Source organism: Pelodiscus sinensis, chromosome 1 (assembly GCF_052426305.1).
Source record: "Pelodiscus sinensis isolate ZL-2025 chromosome 1, ASM5242630v1, whole genome shotgun sequence".
Lineage (NCBI taxonomy): Eukaryota > Metazoa > Chordata > Testudines > Trionychidae > Pelodiscus > Pelodiscus sinensis.
Window position 1 is genome coordinate 240,059,088 of NC_143052.1, and position 14,642 is coordinate 240,073,729.

General features: G+C 44.3%; 1 protein-coding gene across 4 annotated transcripts in view; it reads left to right on the forward strand.

Moving 5' to 3' along the window:
- Window positions 1–375: 375 nt before the first annotated feature.
- Window positions 376–14,642, forward strand: part of GCC2 (GRIP and coiled-coil domain containing 2) — a 55,667-nt gene continuing 41,400 nt past the window's right edge. For 2 of the 4 annotated variants that reach the window (XM_075917908.2, XM_089775401.1), the window contains exons 1-5: window positions 377–518; window positions 7,689–7,751; window positions 8,531–8,615; window positions 11,575–11,642; window positions 12,769–12,873. In XM_075917908.2, coding sequence (XP_075774023.1) covers window positions 513–518; window positions 7,689–7,751; window positions 8,531–8,615; window positions 11,575–11,642; window positions 12,769–12,873 — 327 coding nt within the window. In that variant the 5' untranslated portion in view covers window positions 377–512. Of the gene's footprint in view, window positions 519–544; window positions 877–7,688; window positions 7,752–8,530; window positions 8,616–11,574; window positions 11,643–12,768; window positions 12,874–14,642 lie in introns of those variants that run through there. The other 2 variants (XM_089775402.1, XM_006114555.5) reach the window with 2 other exon arrangements.

Genomic DNA, 14,642 nt, shown 5'->3' on the forward strand with positions numbered 1-14,642 from the left:
AAATATAAATGAGAAGATGATCAACCCTCGCCGTGGTGCCCAGCCAAACCCTCCTGTGCCCAACCAGTCCTGTCTGCCGGCCGCCAGGGACGCTCCCGCTGGCTTCTCACAGAGCCTGACCCAGTTTGGCTCCTCCTAGGCGTGTGCACCGCAGCGTGCGGGAAGAAACGCAGGAGGCTCGGGCGGCGCTCGCAGCTGGTGGCCTGGGCGCGCGACTGCAGCGGGGCTACTCGGACTCAGGCTGCAGCGAGCAGCGGCCCCGCAGCGCCCAGACCTGGGAGGGGCGGGGCCACAGGCGAGGAGGCGGGGACGGTGTTGGGGGCGGGGCCTGGGTTCAGGCGCTAGAACCCAACCCTCTCCCACGTTCACTAGTTACCATAGAAACACTCGGGAGGCGGCGGGCCCGGATTGGTGACCTCTGACCGGACGCGGGTGCTGACGAAGGCGGAAGTGGGAAGCAGGATGGGGCGGCGCTGAAATCCCCCCCGGACCCTGCCGGCTGCAGTCCCGCCATGGAGGTACCGGGGGAGGCGCCGGCGGGCTGATGCGCTGGCGCGGGGCCGGCGGCCGCTGCCCTCCCTGAGCGAGACCCGGCGCGGGGGATTAACCCCGCCCCCTCCCACCCCGCTGCGGCCGGGGGGGGGGGCGGTGGGTGACCTTGGGCGCGCGGCTCCCCCAAGTCTCCCCCCGTGTGGGCGTGGCCGCCTCCCCAGTCTCGGGGCAGAGGGCGGGTCACCCCCTTCCTCTGCGCGCGCTCGTGAGCCCCCCCCCCCCGCTCCTTCCCTGGGGGGGGACCCCGCGCTGCTGCGAGCGGGGGCAGGGGCGCTGCAGCGCTCGAAGTGACGTCAGGGGGCCCCTTTCAACTGTCTCAGCAACGTGAGTCCAGAGTCATTTCGGGCTGGAGTCCCGCCAGTCCCGGCAGCTCTTGGGGATGGGGCCGCTATAGGTTGCCCCCGTGCGCATCTGTTCCGCCCTAGAGTCGTTCATGATTGTAGGCACTGAGGTGTTCTAACTTCTCCCATTCCCTGCTATTAAGTTGCCCCAAAACAACAACCACCCCAATTTCCACAAATGGAAGCTGGTTGCAGGGGGAAAAAAACCCGCTTTAAGTTGTGTAGCTCTAAGTCCAACTTTTTTGGAATGTATCTTGGACTTATAGGGTGTGTCTAGACTACTGAGTTTTGTCGACAAAAGTGGACTTTTGTCGACAAAACTATACCAGCGTCTACACTACCACTGAGTTCTGTTGACATAACGTCAACAGAACTCAGCAGTTTTGTCGATGCTGGTAAACCACATTTTACGAGGCATAACGCCTTCTGTCGACAGAAGGTGTTATTGCCTGTAGGGTTGCGTCTAGACTACAGGGTTCTGTCAACAAAGCAGCTTGCTTTGTCGACAGAACTCAATGTGTCTGGACGCTATTTGTCGACAGAAGTTTTGTCGACAGATACTGTCGACAAAACTTCTGTCGACAAAACGCGGTAGTCTAGACGTACCCATAGTGAGGATGACTTGTACCACCCAACTACTGGAAAACTACACAGCAGAGGCATTTCTGGAGGGGCGGGAGGAGAGCTGTCTGCACATCCTCTCACTTCACACTGTCTATGATTGTTTTAGGGTAACAGCAGGGTGGTGATTGCCATAATAAACTAGACCCCATGAACCTTTCCAGTTTGGTATCTTCCTTTTGGGAGCAGTGCCAACCGCATTCATGCTTCAGAGAAAAGTGGAAACACTGTTATGCACCTCCTAGGTTAGTTGGTTTCTCTGTGGGAGGTAAAAATCCATCCTGAACACAGCTGGGGGTGACTAGATCTGTAGATACTTAGAAGCTTTATAAAGCCTAATAAGAGCATTCAAGCTCTAAGGGACCTTGATGATATTTTAGAAGTCTGCTCAATGACTAGATTTCCTCCATTCTGCAGATCAAGTAAAATAACCCAGGGGCTACATAAATGTAATGGCAAGTGTCAAGTAATTTTCATCTCTCATAAGTACTGGGGCAGGTATATTTTGTGTAGTTTTTGCAGTTACAGAGAGAAACAAAAAGGCTTCCAAAGAAAGTTTCAAATCATTGTATTTGTAATGTCAAATACATTGATAAATCCAGTGTAATCTATGGCCTTTCTTGAAATGTAATTGTAAAGTTGTGATCGCATCTCAGAACGTGGCATAGTTTTGGATGATTAGTTTAAAAGATTAGCGTATTTTCCACAAAAAAATAGTTTGGTACTTCTGTGTAATTTGTTTGCATTGTGTATGCCTTGTTAGAAGCTTATTTAATTGCAAATGAGCAAAATAGACTCATAAAGTGAAAGTAAACGCATCTAGTCTGATAGTGTAAACAGAATGGTGAATCAAACATACTGTTTGTACAGTGTGGAAATAGTATGTATAGCATGGTGGCAAAGTCTTTTGTGGCTACACAGTTTATACTGTGTCTCATCCTGTCTGCTGAGAGTTCTGTAAGGTCTCTCTGTGTAGAGTCCCAATCCCTTTTTTCATATGCTTCTGCTTGAACTTTGAGTTTAAACTGCCAGTGTTTCTTCAGGTCTAGAGCTCTCCAATAACATGAAAATCAGAAAGTAATCCTACAAAAAGTAGAAACTGAAAAATTGCTAAGGAAGAGGGAAAAACACTTGTATACAGAGAAAATGAGAGGCAGAGGCACAAAATGAGGCCTAGCAAGGGATGTAAAAGACAATACAACGGAGTTTTTAAAATACTTTCTTTCTCTTGGTCCTAATGTAAGTGTGTAGGCCCTCTTAATGGAGAAGGAAAGTGAATATCATGATATCAAACAGGCTGATCTGTTCAGTTCCTATTTTACTTTGGTCTTCAGTAAAAAGCTTAATGATGACCAGGTACAAATCACAATTAATATTAAAACAAGGGAGAAGCCTACATAGGAAAATAACATGTTAAAGAATATTTAGATCAGTAAGATGTATTTAGATGGTTGTAGGCAGGATTTCTGTTCTATATAAATTGTATGCCCACTTCACCAGGTTTTTTTACAGTGAAAAACATCAGACTAAATGCATTTATAGTAAACTTCCGATAATCCGGCACCTTTAGGACCCAGGGGGTGCCGGATTATCAAATATGCCGGACTATCAGAAGGGGGGGCTATGAGGGGTCTGGCGTGGGGTGGGGGGGGGGATGCTACCCCAGACCCCCTCATAGCCCTCCCTTCTGATAGTACGGCTCTGCCCCAGGAGTCCCCGATTCAGCCACTGCTGGTCAGTTTCAGCAGCGGCTGAATCAGGAGCGCCTGCAGCAGAGCAGCTGGGGTGCTGCTGGGTTGGTCCAGTAGCGCCGACCCTTGGCGCAGCGAGACCAACCCGTCAGCACCCCAGCTGCTCTTGGGGACGCCTGGGGCAGAGCAGCTGTGGTGCTGAAGGGTTGGTCCCGCAGCGCCGCTCCTCGGTGCTGTGGGACCAACCCAGCAGTCTTGAAGCTGCTCTGCCCCAGGTGTCCCCAAGTCAGCCGCTGCTGATACTGATCAGCGGCTGACTCCAGAAAGCCAGAGGCAGAGCTACTCTGCCCCGGGCTTTCTGGAGTCAGCCCTGGTCAGTTTCAGCAGTGGCTGAATCAGGACGCCTGGGGCAGAGCAGCTGGAAGGCTGCTGGGTTGGTCCCACAGCACCGAGGGGCAGCACTACTGGACCTACCCGGCAGCACTCCAGCTGTTCTGCCCCCTGCTTCCCGGATTCAGCGCTGGTCAGTTTTAGCAGTGGCTGAATCAGGGAAGCTGGGGGCAGAGCAGCTCCAATGAGCCGGCTGCCCGGAGCACTTCCGGGTTCCTGATGGTGCCTGACCATCAGGAGTGCCGGACCGTCAGATGCCGGACCATCAGACTTTTACTGTACTTTCATGTTTATTGTACAAGTCTCTCTGTTTTGATAATTTGTCATTAAATCGGCTTCTGTTTAAGGGAAATCTGAATTAGCTCTGAAATACTGCTAAATGGGAGCCATCACTGATGGACAATTTAGAAAGAAGCTGAAGTCTTATAACATGCACATAACTTGTATAGGATTAGAGAAGGCCAAATCTTGTTTGTATCTTTTAAATAGAGGACTGAGAGAATTGTAGACCAACCAGCCTAACCACTACCCAGAAAGAGACTGAAACACATTATTAAACAATAATTTTTGTGATAATCTAGAGGATAATAGGATTATAAGGAATAGGCACCATAGGTTTGTTAAGAGCAAATTATGCCAAACCAACCAACTTTCCTTCTCTGATACTTACTAGTCTAGTGGCTGGGGAGCAAGCAATAAATGTGATATCTTGATAATTTTTTTAGTAAGCTTTTGACACAATCCACATGACATTCTCATAAGATAGATAAATGATAGAAATGTAGCCGTGTTAGTCTGGAGTAGCTGAAACAAAATACAGGACTATGTAGCACTTTAAAGACTAACAAGATGGTTTATTAGATGATGAGCTTTCGTGGGCCAGACCCACTTCCTCAGATCAAATAGTGGAAGAAAATAGTCACAACCATATATACCAAAGGATACAATTTAAAAAAATGAACACATATGAAAAGGACAAATCACATTTCAGAACAGAAGAGGGATGTGTGGGGGGGGGGATGGAAGGTGAATGCCAGTGAGTTAATGATATTAGAGGTGGGGAAGGGGAGATGTCTGTGAGTTAATAGTATTAGAGGTGATAATTGAGGAAGCTATCTTTGTAATGGCTAAGATAGTTGGAGTCTTTGTTAAGTACCCTGCAGAGAGTGTCGAATTTTAGCATGAATGCCAGTTCAGAGGATTCCCTTTCAAGTGCAGATTTGAATGTCTTCTGAAGTAGGATGCAGGTTAGCAGGTCATTGAGACAGTGTCCTTTTTGGTTGAAATGACAAGCAACTGTTTTTTCTTTGTGATCCTGTCTAATGTCTGTTTTGCGGGCATTGATTCTTTGGCGAAGTGTCTGAGACGTTTGTCCAATGTACATAGCAGACGGACACTTTCGGCACATGATAGCATAGATTATAGATAAATGTAATTTACATTAAATTCCTATAAAGTGAAAGACTGTTTGTGCAGAGTTACTTGTTGGTGAATTCTACATCATTGCACATGTGCAGAATTCATGTCCCCTGCAGATTTCTTTGCTTCATTACAGAAAAATAACTTCCGATGGGGAAGTAAAGGGAAGCCATGAGGCTGGTCACAAGTCCCTCCCCAGCAAGGCTGGCAAGTCAGTTTGGGCACCCAGAACAGCTCATAAAGATGTAAAATCACTGATGAGCTGTGGGGGCTGGGTGGTCATGCATGTGTGTGAGAGAGAGAGAGACTCTGTGCTTGCAGCATGGTTGGCATAGCAGTGGTCCCCAACCTTTTGGGGCTGCCGGGCACCCAGGGGTGGGGCCACGCATGCGCCGGGCGCCCGGGGGTGGGGCCACGCATGCGCCGGGCGCCCGGGGGTGGGGACATGGCCGCGCATGCACCGAGCGCCTGGGACCCAAGGCGCAAGAATGGCTCGGGCCAGCCCTGGTCACTCGACGAGTGCACGTAAATGTCCAGGCAGGCACCATGGCGCCCACGGGCACCGCATTGGGGTCCACTGGCATAGAGGGTCAGCGCTTTGGGGTGTTTCCGAGGAGGTAAGTGTGAGGCATGCTTTGTCCCCTCAGGCAGAGCAGAATATAGCAGCCTGCCAGCTTAGTGAATTGTTCCTATTGTTTTTAATGAATTCCCCTAGGAGTATAAACCAGATATATAAATTATTAAAGCACAATATGGCCTAATAAATGCTTATAATAAGTTAGTGATTAAAACTAAAATTTTGCACTAAAAAAATTCCTATAAAAATGGCAATGAATTTTTTGCTATTGATCTTTCTAAAGATGGTCAAAAGTAAAGATAAATTGCGAATTTGAGTCCCTAGCCCTCACTTGCTCGTCGGTTGCCTATGATGTAACACTGAGTGTATGGATATTTATATTTGACTAGTAACTAGAAGTAAAGGATCAATACTATTTACATTGCTATTAGAGAGGGTTGGGGATTTCCTCCAATGCTCCCCAATCCCATTCTCCATACTATCGTTTCAATAAAATTAACAAAATAATTGAAACCAGTATCATTGTGTTGTTTTAAGAAATAAAATATGTAGCAAGCCCTGCATGGATACAAATGTCAACTCATGGAGACGGATATGTGTGGATAGACATCAGTGTCTGCTGATCTGCAGGGCTTTACTCCCAAGAATCATTGTGGCCTATGGAGAGGAGCATAGTAACATTGCTCCTGAGAGCCCCCAGTCTGTGCTGGCAGCTCCTCCTGGCAGGATTTTTGCAGAATTAAGAGTAGTTTCCAGTTTGACAGCAAACATTGAAAGGTCACATCTAGTGGGGTCAGTCCTGGATCTAGTACTGTTAAAATATTTTAATTAATGACTTAGGAAATGGAGTGGTGAGAATTCTTAAATTTATTAATAATATCAAAGTGGGAGAAATTGCAAGCACTTTGGAAGACAAGTTTAGAATTCAAATGACCTTAACAAATTGGAGAATTGGTGTGAAATGAACAAGAGAAAACTCAAAGAAGACAAATGCAAATGAATTCACTTAGGAAGGAAAGATCAAAGACACAGCTACAGAATGGGGAATAACTGGTTAGCTGGTACTGTTGAAAAGGATCTGTACAGTAGACCACAAACTGAACATGAGTAAACAATGTGATGCAGTTTGAAAAAAGGTTGTTGTTATTCTGGTGTACATTAACCAAAGGGATTCATGCAAGATATGGAAGGTAATTGTCCTGCTCTACACCCACTAGTGGAGGTCTCAGCTGAAGTACTGTATCCATTTCTGAGCAGCACACTTTAGAAAAGATATAGACAAATTAGGGAGAGTCCTGAAGAGAGCAACACATATTACTAAAAATTTAGAAAATCTGACTTGTGAAGAGAGGCTGAAACAATGGGAAGAGAACATATTTCAAGACATACTATTAGTCTTAAGAGCTGTTATAAAGAGAACAATGGCCAATTATTCTATGTCTGCTGACAATAGGACAAGAACTAATGGACTTTATCTGTAGCATGGGGGATTTAGGTTAGATAAAAAACAAGCTGAACAAATACCTTTTATGGGAGGTCTTGGTCTACTTCGTGCAGGGGCTGGACTTTAATTTTTGAGGTTCCTCCTAGCCCTGCATTTCTATTCCCAAGTATATGTAAACATTGTCACCTTTCAAATCCAGTCCAAGATGATCATCTTTGAGCGTAACTTGGAAGATCCTACCATAAAATCACTGTTCATTTAAATGATATCCCTCTTCTAGTATTTTCATTTGTCTACATTTTTAAGACTGGTCTTTTGTTAGTAAGTTATCAAGCTATACTTTCCAGACCAGTTGCAAATAAAAAAGATTTTGTCCACCCTCTAAACACAAGTTTTTTGGATTATTATTAATTTTTAAGACTATATTGGCTTACATCATGCAGTGAATGATCTATCCAGATCTTGATGTGATAGATGCCTGAGCTCATTTCTTCCATTTTTTTGTTGTATTTTTTATTAATTTTAATTTTCTAGAGTTCTACCTTCTACTGGAGGAGTTAGTTATTGTGAAGGTACCTCTGGCTCTTAACTGGTTCTTAACTGGTTAGGAATGAAAAGAAATGAGTTCTGACAAGCTATGCTTTGTTTTTTAGGTTCAAGATGCTGGACAGGATATGGTGGCTTCCTATGCCACACCAGGAACTGGTAAATCGAAGGTAAACTTTCTTTATAAATCTGTTAAATGGGTTTTACTCACAAAAGCTCATGATCCTATATATTTGTGCCACAGGACTAAGCATCTTTACAGTTGCAGACTAACATGGCTACACCTGTGAAACTTTATTTACAAATATAAGTCATTGGGACAGATTTATAATCTGCTGCACTAGCTGCTACTGAGGGAATATTTAAGAGAAATTAATTTTTAGAAGGGAAACACTGACTCCTCTGTTTATTAAATTATTAAACACAATTTAATAGGGCTCTAAGTTTAACTTTGGAGAATGCTGAAGAAAGAATGTGTTAATTCTGGCAGTTACTATTGGAAGCAAATGTACTAACACTTTAGAAAACATTTGGCAGGATCCAATTCAAACAATGGACTTTTCAGGGTATAAATTTCTTCATTTAAATTTACGGGCCACTTGTACCATTGTGTCAAGTCAGCATGCCAGGTTAAAAGCATTCAGCAATTTAAATTGTTCTCAAATACGTCCTTAGTTTGAGTCTTAACCCATCTCTGTATGCTAACCCTTCACAACTGAATCTTACTTTCACATTGATATTGCCTCATTACTCCATAGGGCTCAAACTTGTAAGAATTAATATAGAATTAGTAGATATACTGTACATGTACATTGTGTTTACAGACATATGGTTAAATATGTTTCATACCCTGAATTTTAACATCTTGAAAGTCAGACAATTAAAATTTCTTGTTTTCAATTTTAAAGGCATTGGGAAAGCATGTTTTGTAAACTGTCACATTTTACAGCTGGATACGCTGCCCAAAGAAGATCTCATCAAATTTGCAAAGAAGCAAATGGTGCTTATACAGAAAGTGAAGTCAAGATGCACAGGTACCATAGATAAAGGGGATTTATTTGGCTGTCCAAGATTTTTTTTAATAAATGAGATCAGTATCGACAAAGTAATTTTCTATGCTACTGTATTTGACCACTGCATTTGATTCCCCGGTGAAAAACTTACATTTTCCAGGAACTCATTTTGTTCCATTTTTCCTGCCTTTTTGAGAAGATTAGAGTAGAAAGTCCAAAGTGGAGGAGACATTGCAATGATCTCCCAATAAATCTTACTAACCAAGCAAGAAGGAGCGTGATGGGAGAAAACTTGCTTAAAAGAATAATTGAACTGCATCTTGATGTGGGGCCTTTCATGGAGTGTCTGCTCCCCATATTTGCTAGAATGTTTGCTTTTTTTGTCATAGTATACAGGAGGCCCCAGACTTGCACCACGATTGGTTCTGGAGGAAGCATTGCAAGTCGGGAGGCGTCGTAACTCAAACCCGCATTTACGGTAGGCGCTGTGCGCCATTGTGAATGGGGACTGAGGACATAAATCAGGGGTTTCCAGCCCCTTCCGCACTTACAAAAATGGTTGTAAGTGCGAGGGGTCGCAACTCGGGCGGTTGCATCTCGGGGGCCTCCTGTATAGTAACATGTTTTGATGTTGGTGGAGGGAGGTGGAAACTCCAAGCCAAATAATATGATTTTACATATGTAAAATTATATAATGCAACCATGTTATGGCGTTGTTGTTTGTGTGTGTGTGTGTGTGGTATATTATAATATTATTCACACACACACACACACACACACACACACACACACACACACACGCACACTTATCTGTCGTTGCCTGAGTCCTGTTCTCTTCCCGTCCCCTTCTCCTCCCCCCCCCCCCCCCCAATGCTGTGGCCAAGGGTTGCGGGGCGGAGGCGTGTTTGGGAACTAATTACCTCTGTGCTGACAGGCAAGATGATGGAGCCCCAGCGCTGCTGACTACTTCCTTGGTGATATGGCTTCCCTCTGGCGGATGCTACTGGATAGCTCTTTTCTGTGCTCGCTGCCCCCCAGGGGCCATTCTTATACTATGTCCCCCAGAACCCTCCCTTTACATGTTATGGCAAACTTTCCCAAATCCTGACCTTGCTATAAGGTAGGAAAAGAGGAAGCTGCATACCAAACTTGGTGGCCCTACCTGTTACTGTATGCAGGGGCAGATGACAGTTTTGCGGGGCGCCGGGCAGCGTAATTCCGCGGGGCCCTCCCTTTGCCACGGCGCATGCGCAGCGATGCCACCGCACATGCACGGGGCTTTCTGAAGCGCGGGGCCCGGGGCGGCCGCCCCGTTCGCCCTGCCCTATATCCACCCCTGACTGTATAGGAGGAGTTCTTGAACAAACGGATGTGCAGACAGACACACTCTAAAACAGGTAGACATATTTTAGAATCTGTCTGAGAAAGGGACAGATTTCCATTACATGCAAAGGGAAGGGCTGCTATGAGGATGCGATATGAGAATGCCCACAGAGGGCAGTGAGCCAGCAGGAGAGAGCTGTACTACAGAGGGATGATTGGGAGCAGCTGTACCACCACGGGAGTGGCCAGCAGGTCTGGAGCTCTGCCATCCTGCCTGCCAGAACACCAGTAAGTAGCCCACCTACCCGAAACCCTTTTCTACCCCTCCCCTTCCCCCCACTCCTGGCCACAGTGCCAGAGGGAGGGGAGAGAACAGGCCCCAGGCAGGTTGAGGCAGCAGGCGGGGGAGAGGGCCTTTCTGGGAAAACATGCCCTTGGCCCACTGCCTTCTGCACCCTCTCCAGCTCCCCAAGGCCCTGCACTGAAGGGCCCAGGCAAAGCCTGATAAGTCTGCTAGTTTTAAATAACTTAGCAATCGTATAATTACTCATTGTTGCTTCTTTGAAAATAAATAGTAAAAGATGGCCAAGATAATTTTGAGTTAATTTAGAGTAGGAAAGATTGTCTGATTTAGAAAAGAGCTTGAAGATGACACTGTGATGGTGTGCACATACCTCTCGTGATCGCCCCCTGGTTGAGGGTGTGTGGGCCTGCACTTTCTCTCCCTGTAGCCTTCCTTGGGTTTAGGTTCTTAATTAGTCTACTAGTCTATCAGTGGTCTCAGCCCTGGTATCGAGTTGTACTTCAGATCTTCCACTGAAGACAATGTCTTCACCCTCTCTGGACGTTTCAGGCCCCAGGTCTCCTGTTGGCCACTAAAGTATTCAGTTCCCTTTCAGTGTGTCAAAGCCCAAGCCACTTACTAGAGCTTAATGGATATAGGAGGGCCCAAACCACCACTGCTCCAGATCCCAGCACAGCGATTCTGTAGATAGCAGTCATCTGCCATGTCACTTTATCTAAGCTGTGTCTTCATCCTTACATAAAGACCTTGTCCTGATGAAGTCCCAGCAACCAACCCAGAGCTCCTTCTTATTCCCCCTCTTCCATATTTGCCAGCTCTGCTCCTTCCAAGTTTCTGTAGCTCCCTCAGCCAGCCACATTCCTCCAGTCTTCATAATGGCCATGCAGCGATTTTTATACTAGTCTGTTGGGCTCTGATAGGGACACTCTGGTTGGCTGTGTCCCACACAGCCATTCTAGAAAGCTTGGCTGACCTTATCCACTGTTCTTTTCTGGAGCCTCAGAGACTCTGGTATACCCCATCACAGGTTGAGATAGCACTAAATATTGTTTTGCTCTGAGTGCTTCACAGCTTTTAACCCATTTATTTGAGGCCAACACTACATTTTTATATTCCAAGTGTCAGCCTAGTGTAAGTTCTGATGAGTGTGACTTTTGAATACTAATATTTCAGGAAATTCTTAACGTAAGCTGAGTTGGCGTTTTCAAACTTTTAAATCTGATGTCATTACTATACTATTGCAATATATTTATTATATTTATAATCTCATAAAGTGACACGTTCTCTTCTAAGTTAGAAGCTGCTCTATGAAATGTCTAACTGATTACGGAGAACTTATTTTTTTTATTCTAGAATTGGAAAAAGAGATTAATGAACTCAAATCAAAACCAGGCACTGGAGGAGCTGATGATATTGTTCAGGTAGGCATGTATAATTGTTTTTGAAGTACTATACATAATACATTGCCATGTGAATCTCTCTAGTGGTGGTGTTTACTGAATAGCAAACTGTTTTACTCAGACTATCTGGTGCATCTAGACAGCGGTGCTATTTTGGGATACTTCTGGTAGCCTGAAATAGCGTTTTCCGTGTCTTGACAGCTCACTCGTCTTTTCGAAATATCTTTCAAAATAACTGGTGCACTATTCCAGTGTCCCTGTAAACCTTGTTCCATGAACATTAAGGGCCATTTCGGAATAGTGCTCTATTTTGAAATTTGGCACTGTGTAGACAGCTCCAAATTTCTAAATAAGCTATTTCAAGGTAAAAATGCAGTATAGATGCACCCTCTGGGACCAGTCCTCATCAATGAAAGCACTTTCTTTCTTCCATGTATCTTTAGGATCATATATGGAAATATTTAATTTTTGTGTCAATTTTATTAAAAATTACTAGTAAAATACCAATCCTCTTTTCTTAATTTTTTTTTTATAGGAGCGTAGTTCAGCTCATGATGATGAACATTTGCACTGCTGCTATAAAGAAATGATGTAGCAGCCTTACTCGGTCCAACCATTAAAATTACTTTTTATTTTATGAATTTATCACAATAAATGCTCTTTTCAAATATTTTTAGATTTTAACTGGCACGTAGATGCATCATCTACTAAAATCAGTCTTGCTGAAAGTGAAGTAACTTAAGTAGTTACTCAGATGAAAGTTAGTGTTAGCACATATAAACTCTTGAAACAAGATTTGGATTGTTTAAAAATAGTTTGATGTTTAAAACAATTATTTACACACAGTTTTTTCCTCTGAAGATATAAATAATAGGTAGGAAACCAGATTTCTAGTACAGCAAATTCATTCCGCTCAATGGTTAACTGTGAGAGGTGTTTTGTTAGCAATATAGCTGTCACTATTCTCTGTCTTCTCTCTGTGGACTGAAGGTAATTCTTGTAATGAGATTGGTTTTTTTTTTAATTGAATGGTAAGCAAAACATATCAAGGCCAGTGTCTGAACTCTGTAGCAATGCCTCGCAAAGGTTGCTGAGAATTTTGCATTTTCACTTTTTTCCAATAGTCTTCTTGCTCTTTCCTAATTAGGTTCTCACAGAGAGGTTGGATGTTGTTCTTCTGGAAAAAGCAGAGATCCAGCAACAGTGCATAGCACTCAAAAAAGAAAATGCTAAAAGGAAACAAGAAGCAGAGGTAGTGAAATGAGCAATAACATATTTTGCTAAAAACATTTCTAGTCCATTATATTTTTGTTTCATAGTTTAATAATTATGATTGTGTGGTTCACTTTGTAATATCTTTTTTCTCATTCTTTTGTGTTTGTTAGTGCATAATACTCATATAGTTCATGTATATTTAATTATAATCGAAATGAATACTTTTCCAAAATTATTATATCTCTTTACAAGTCTTAAAACAAATGGGTTATATGCAGACTAAATGGTCATTGTCAAGGTGTCCTGCCGTGACTCAGGAACATGAGCAAACCTCAAGTCAGACTGCTTAGAACCAGTGCATAAATCTCTCTAGCCTTGGTTTCTGTAGTTAGATTTCAACTATTAATTCTCAAGCATAAATGTCTATAGCAGGCATTACAACAGCCTAAATATGGAGTCATAGACAGCAGTCTTCCCTGTAAATGTTTCCATATGCAAAATAAATTTTATGTGCACTACAGCATGTGCGGTTATGCACCACCAGTAGAAATACATGCTGCCGGCTCTGGGTGGCTGTGGGCACTTTGCCAATCAGATGAATTAATCTCTCCTGGGCTGCTGCCCAAGTGCATAGTTTACAAAGAACAATAACAGTACCCTTGGGTACTCTAGTCTTCCTCATCACATAGGCAAGCCTCCTTGTGATAGATAGTCCCTTATACATGAATCACAACAGCAGTCAAGTTACTTCCAGTCCCTAAAGACCAGTCACTTCCTGCAGGTTGGTTGCATCGTAGATCTTGCACCGAAGACCTCACATGTACCCAGTCCTATAATAAATTGCATACAACTTCCTTAATAGGAAAAGGAAATAATAATTATTTATAAGGTTAAAACAGTTAAACATACATACACAAATGAGGTACAATCCTAAGTTTCATGAGATAATACAGAGCATGATTATTGGAGAAGCTTCTATGACCTATAAACCTAACTCAGGCTAAGCAGCTGGAGATCCCTTGTTTATATCTAGAAACCCTGCCTCCAGAATCCAAGCATCACTGAGTTATAGTTCCTCCTTGTTAGGGGTTTTTAATTCCCTCCTCCGCATTTCTGCTTTTAGTTTCCAAAACTCTACTTCCTGGGGAGTGGGGGAGAGCAAACAACAAAATCTTTTGTCCCCATTAATATCTCACTCCAGATTTTGTGATGTTGATGGACCTTCCTTGTTAGGCAGGACAACCCCTTTTGTTGGAGACCAGCATTTCTACAGGTTGGACCTCTATAATCTGGACTCTCCTTATCCCTCAACATCTGTGGTTCAGCATCCCCAATGGGTGCTCCTATGCGGGAGCGCTCAGGGAAAGTCTAGGTCCTGCACTACTTAATTCCTCCCCCACCCTCCCAGAGTTTTTGGAGCATAGCAAATAGCTCACTTGTGGCATTCAAGTTCAGGAAGGAGCAGGGATGGAGAGGGGATGCTCAGGGGAAGAGGCAGGCTGGCTGCTGTGGGGGCCAGGAGTGGAGCCTGCAGATGCCAGGCTTGGTGCGCTTCCACACTCGTGCGTTCTTGGCCCCAAATGTGGTGGGCCTCAGCCACCCTACTTTTTCCCCCAAGAGTCCTCCTAAGTCCCCCTCAGTCAATGCCAGCCCCTCTTCTGCCACCAGAGAGGAGCCCTACAGCCAGTGGCATCAGAGGGATCAGCATTGACCTCCTCTGGTCTGGCAAATTCCCTGGTTCAAGACCAAACATGCCCAAGGGTGCCAAACCATGGAGGTTCAACCTGTTGCTAAGGTCTTTCTTCT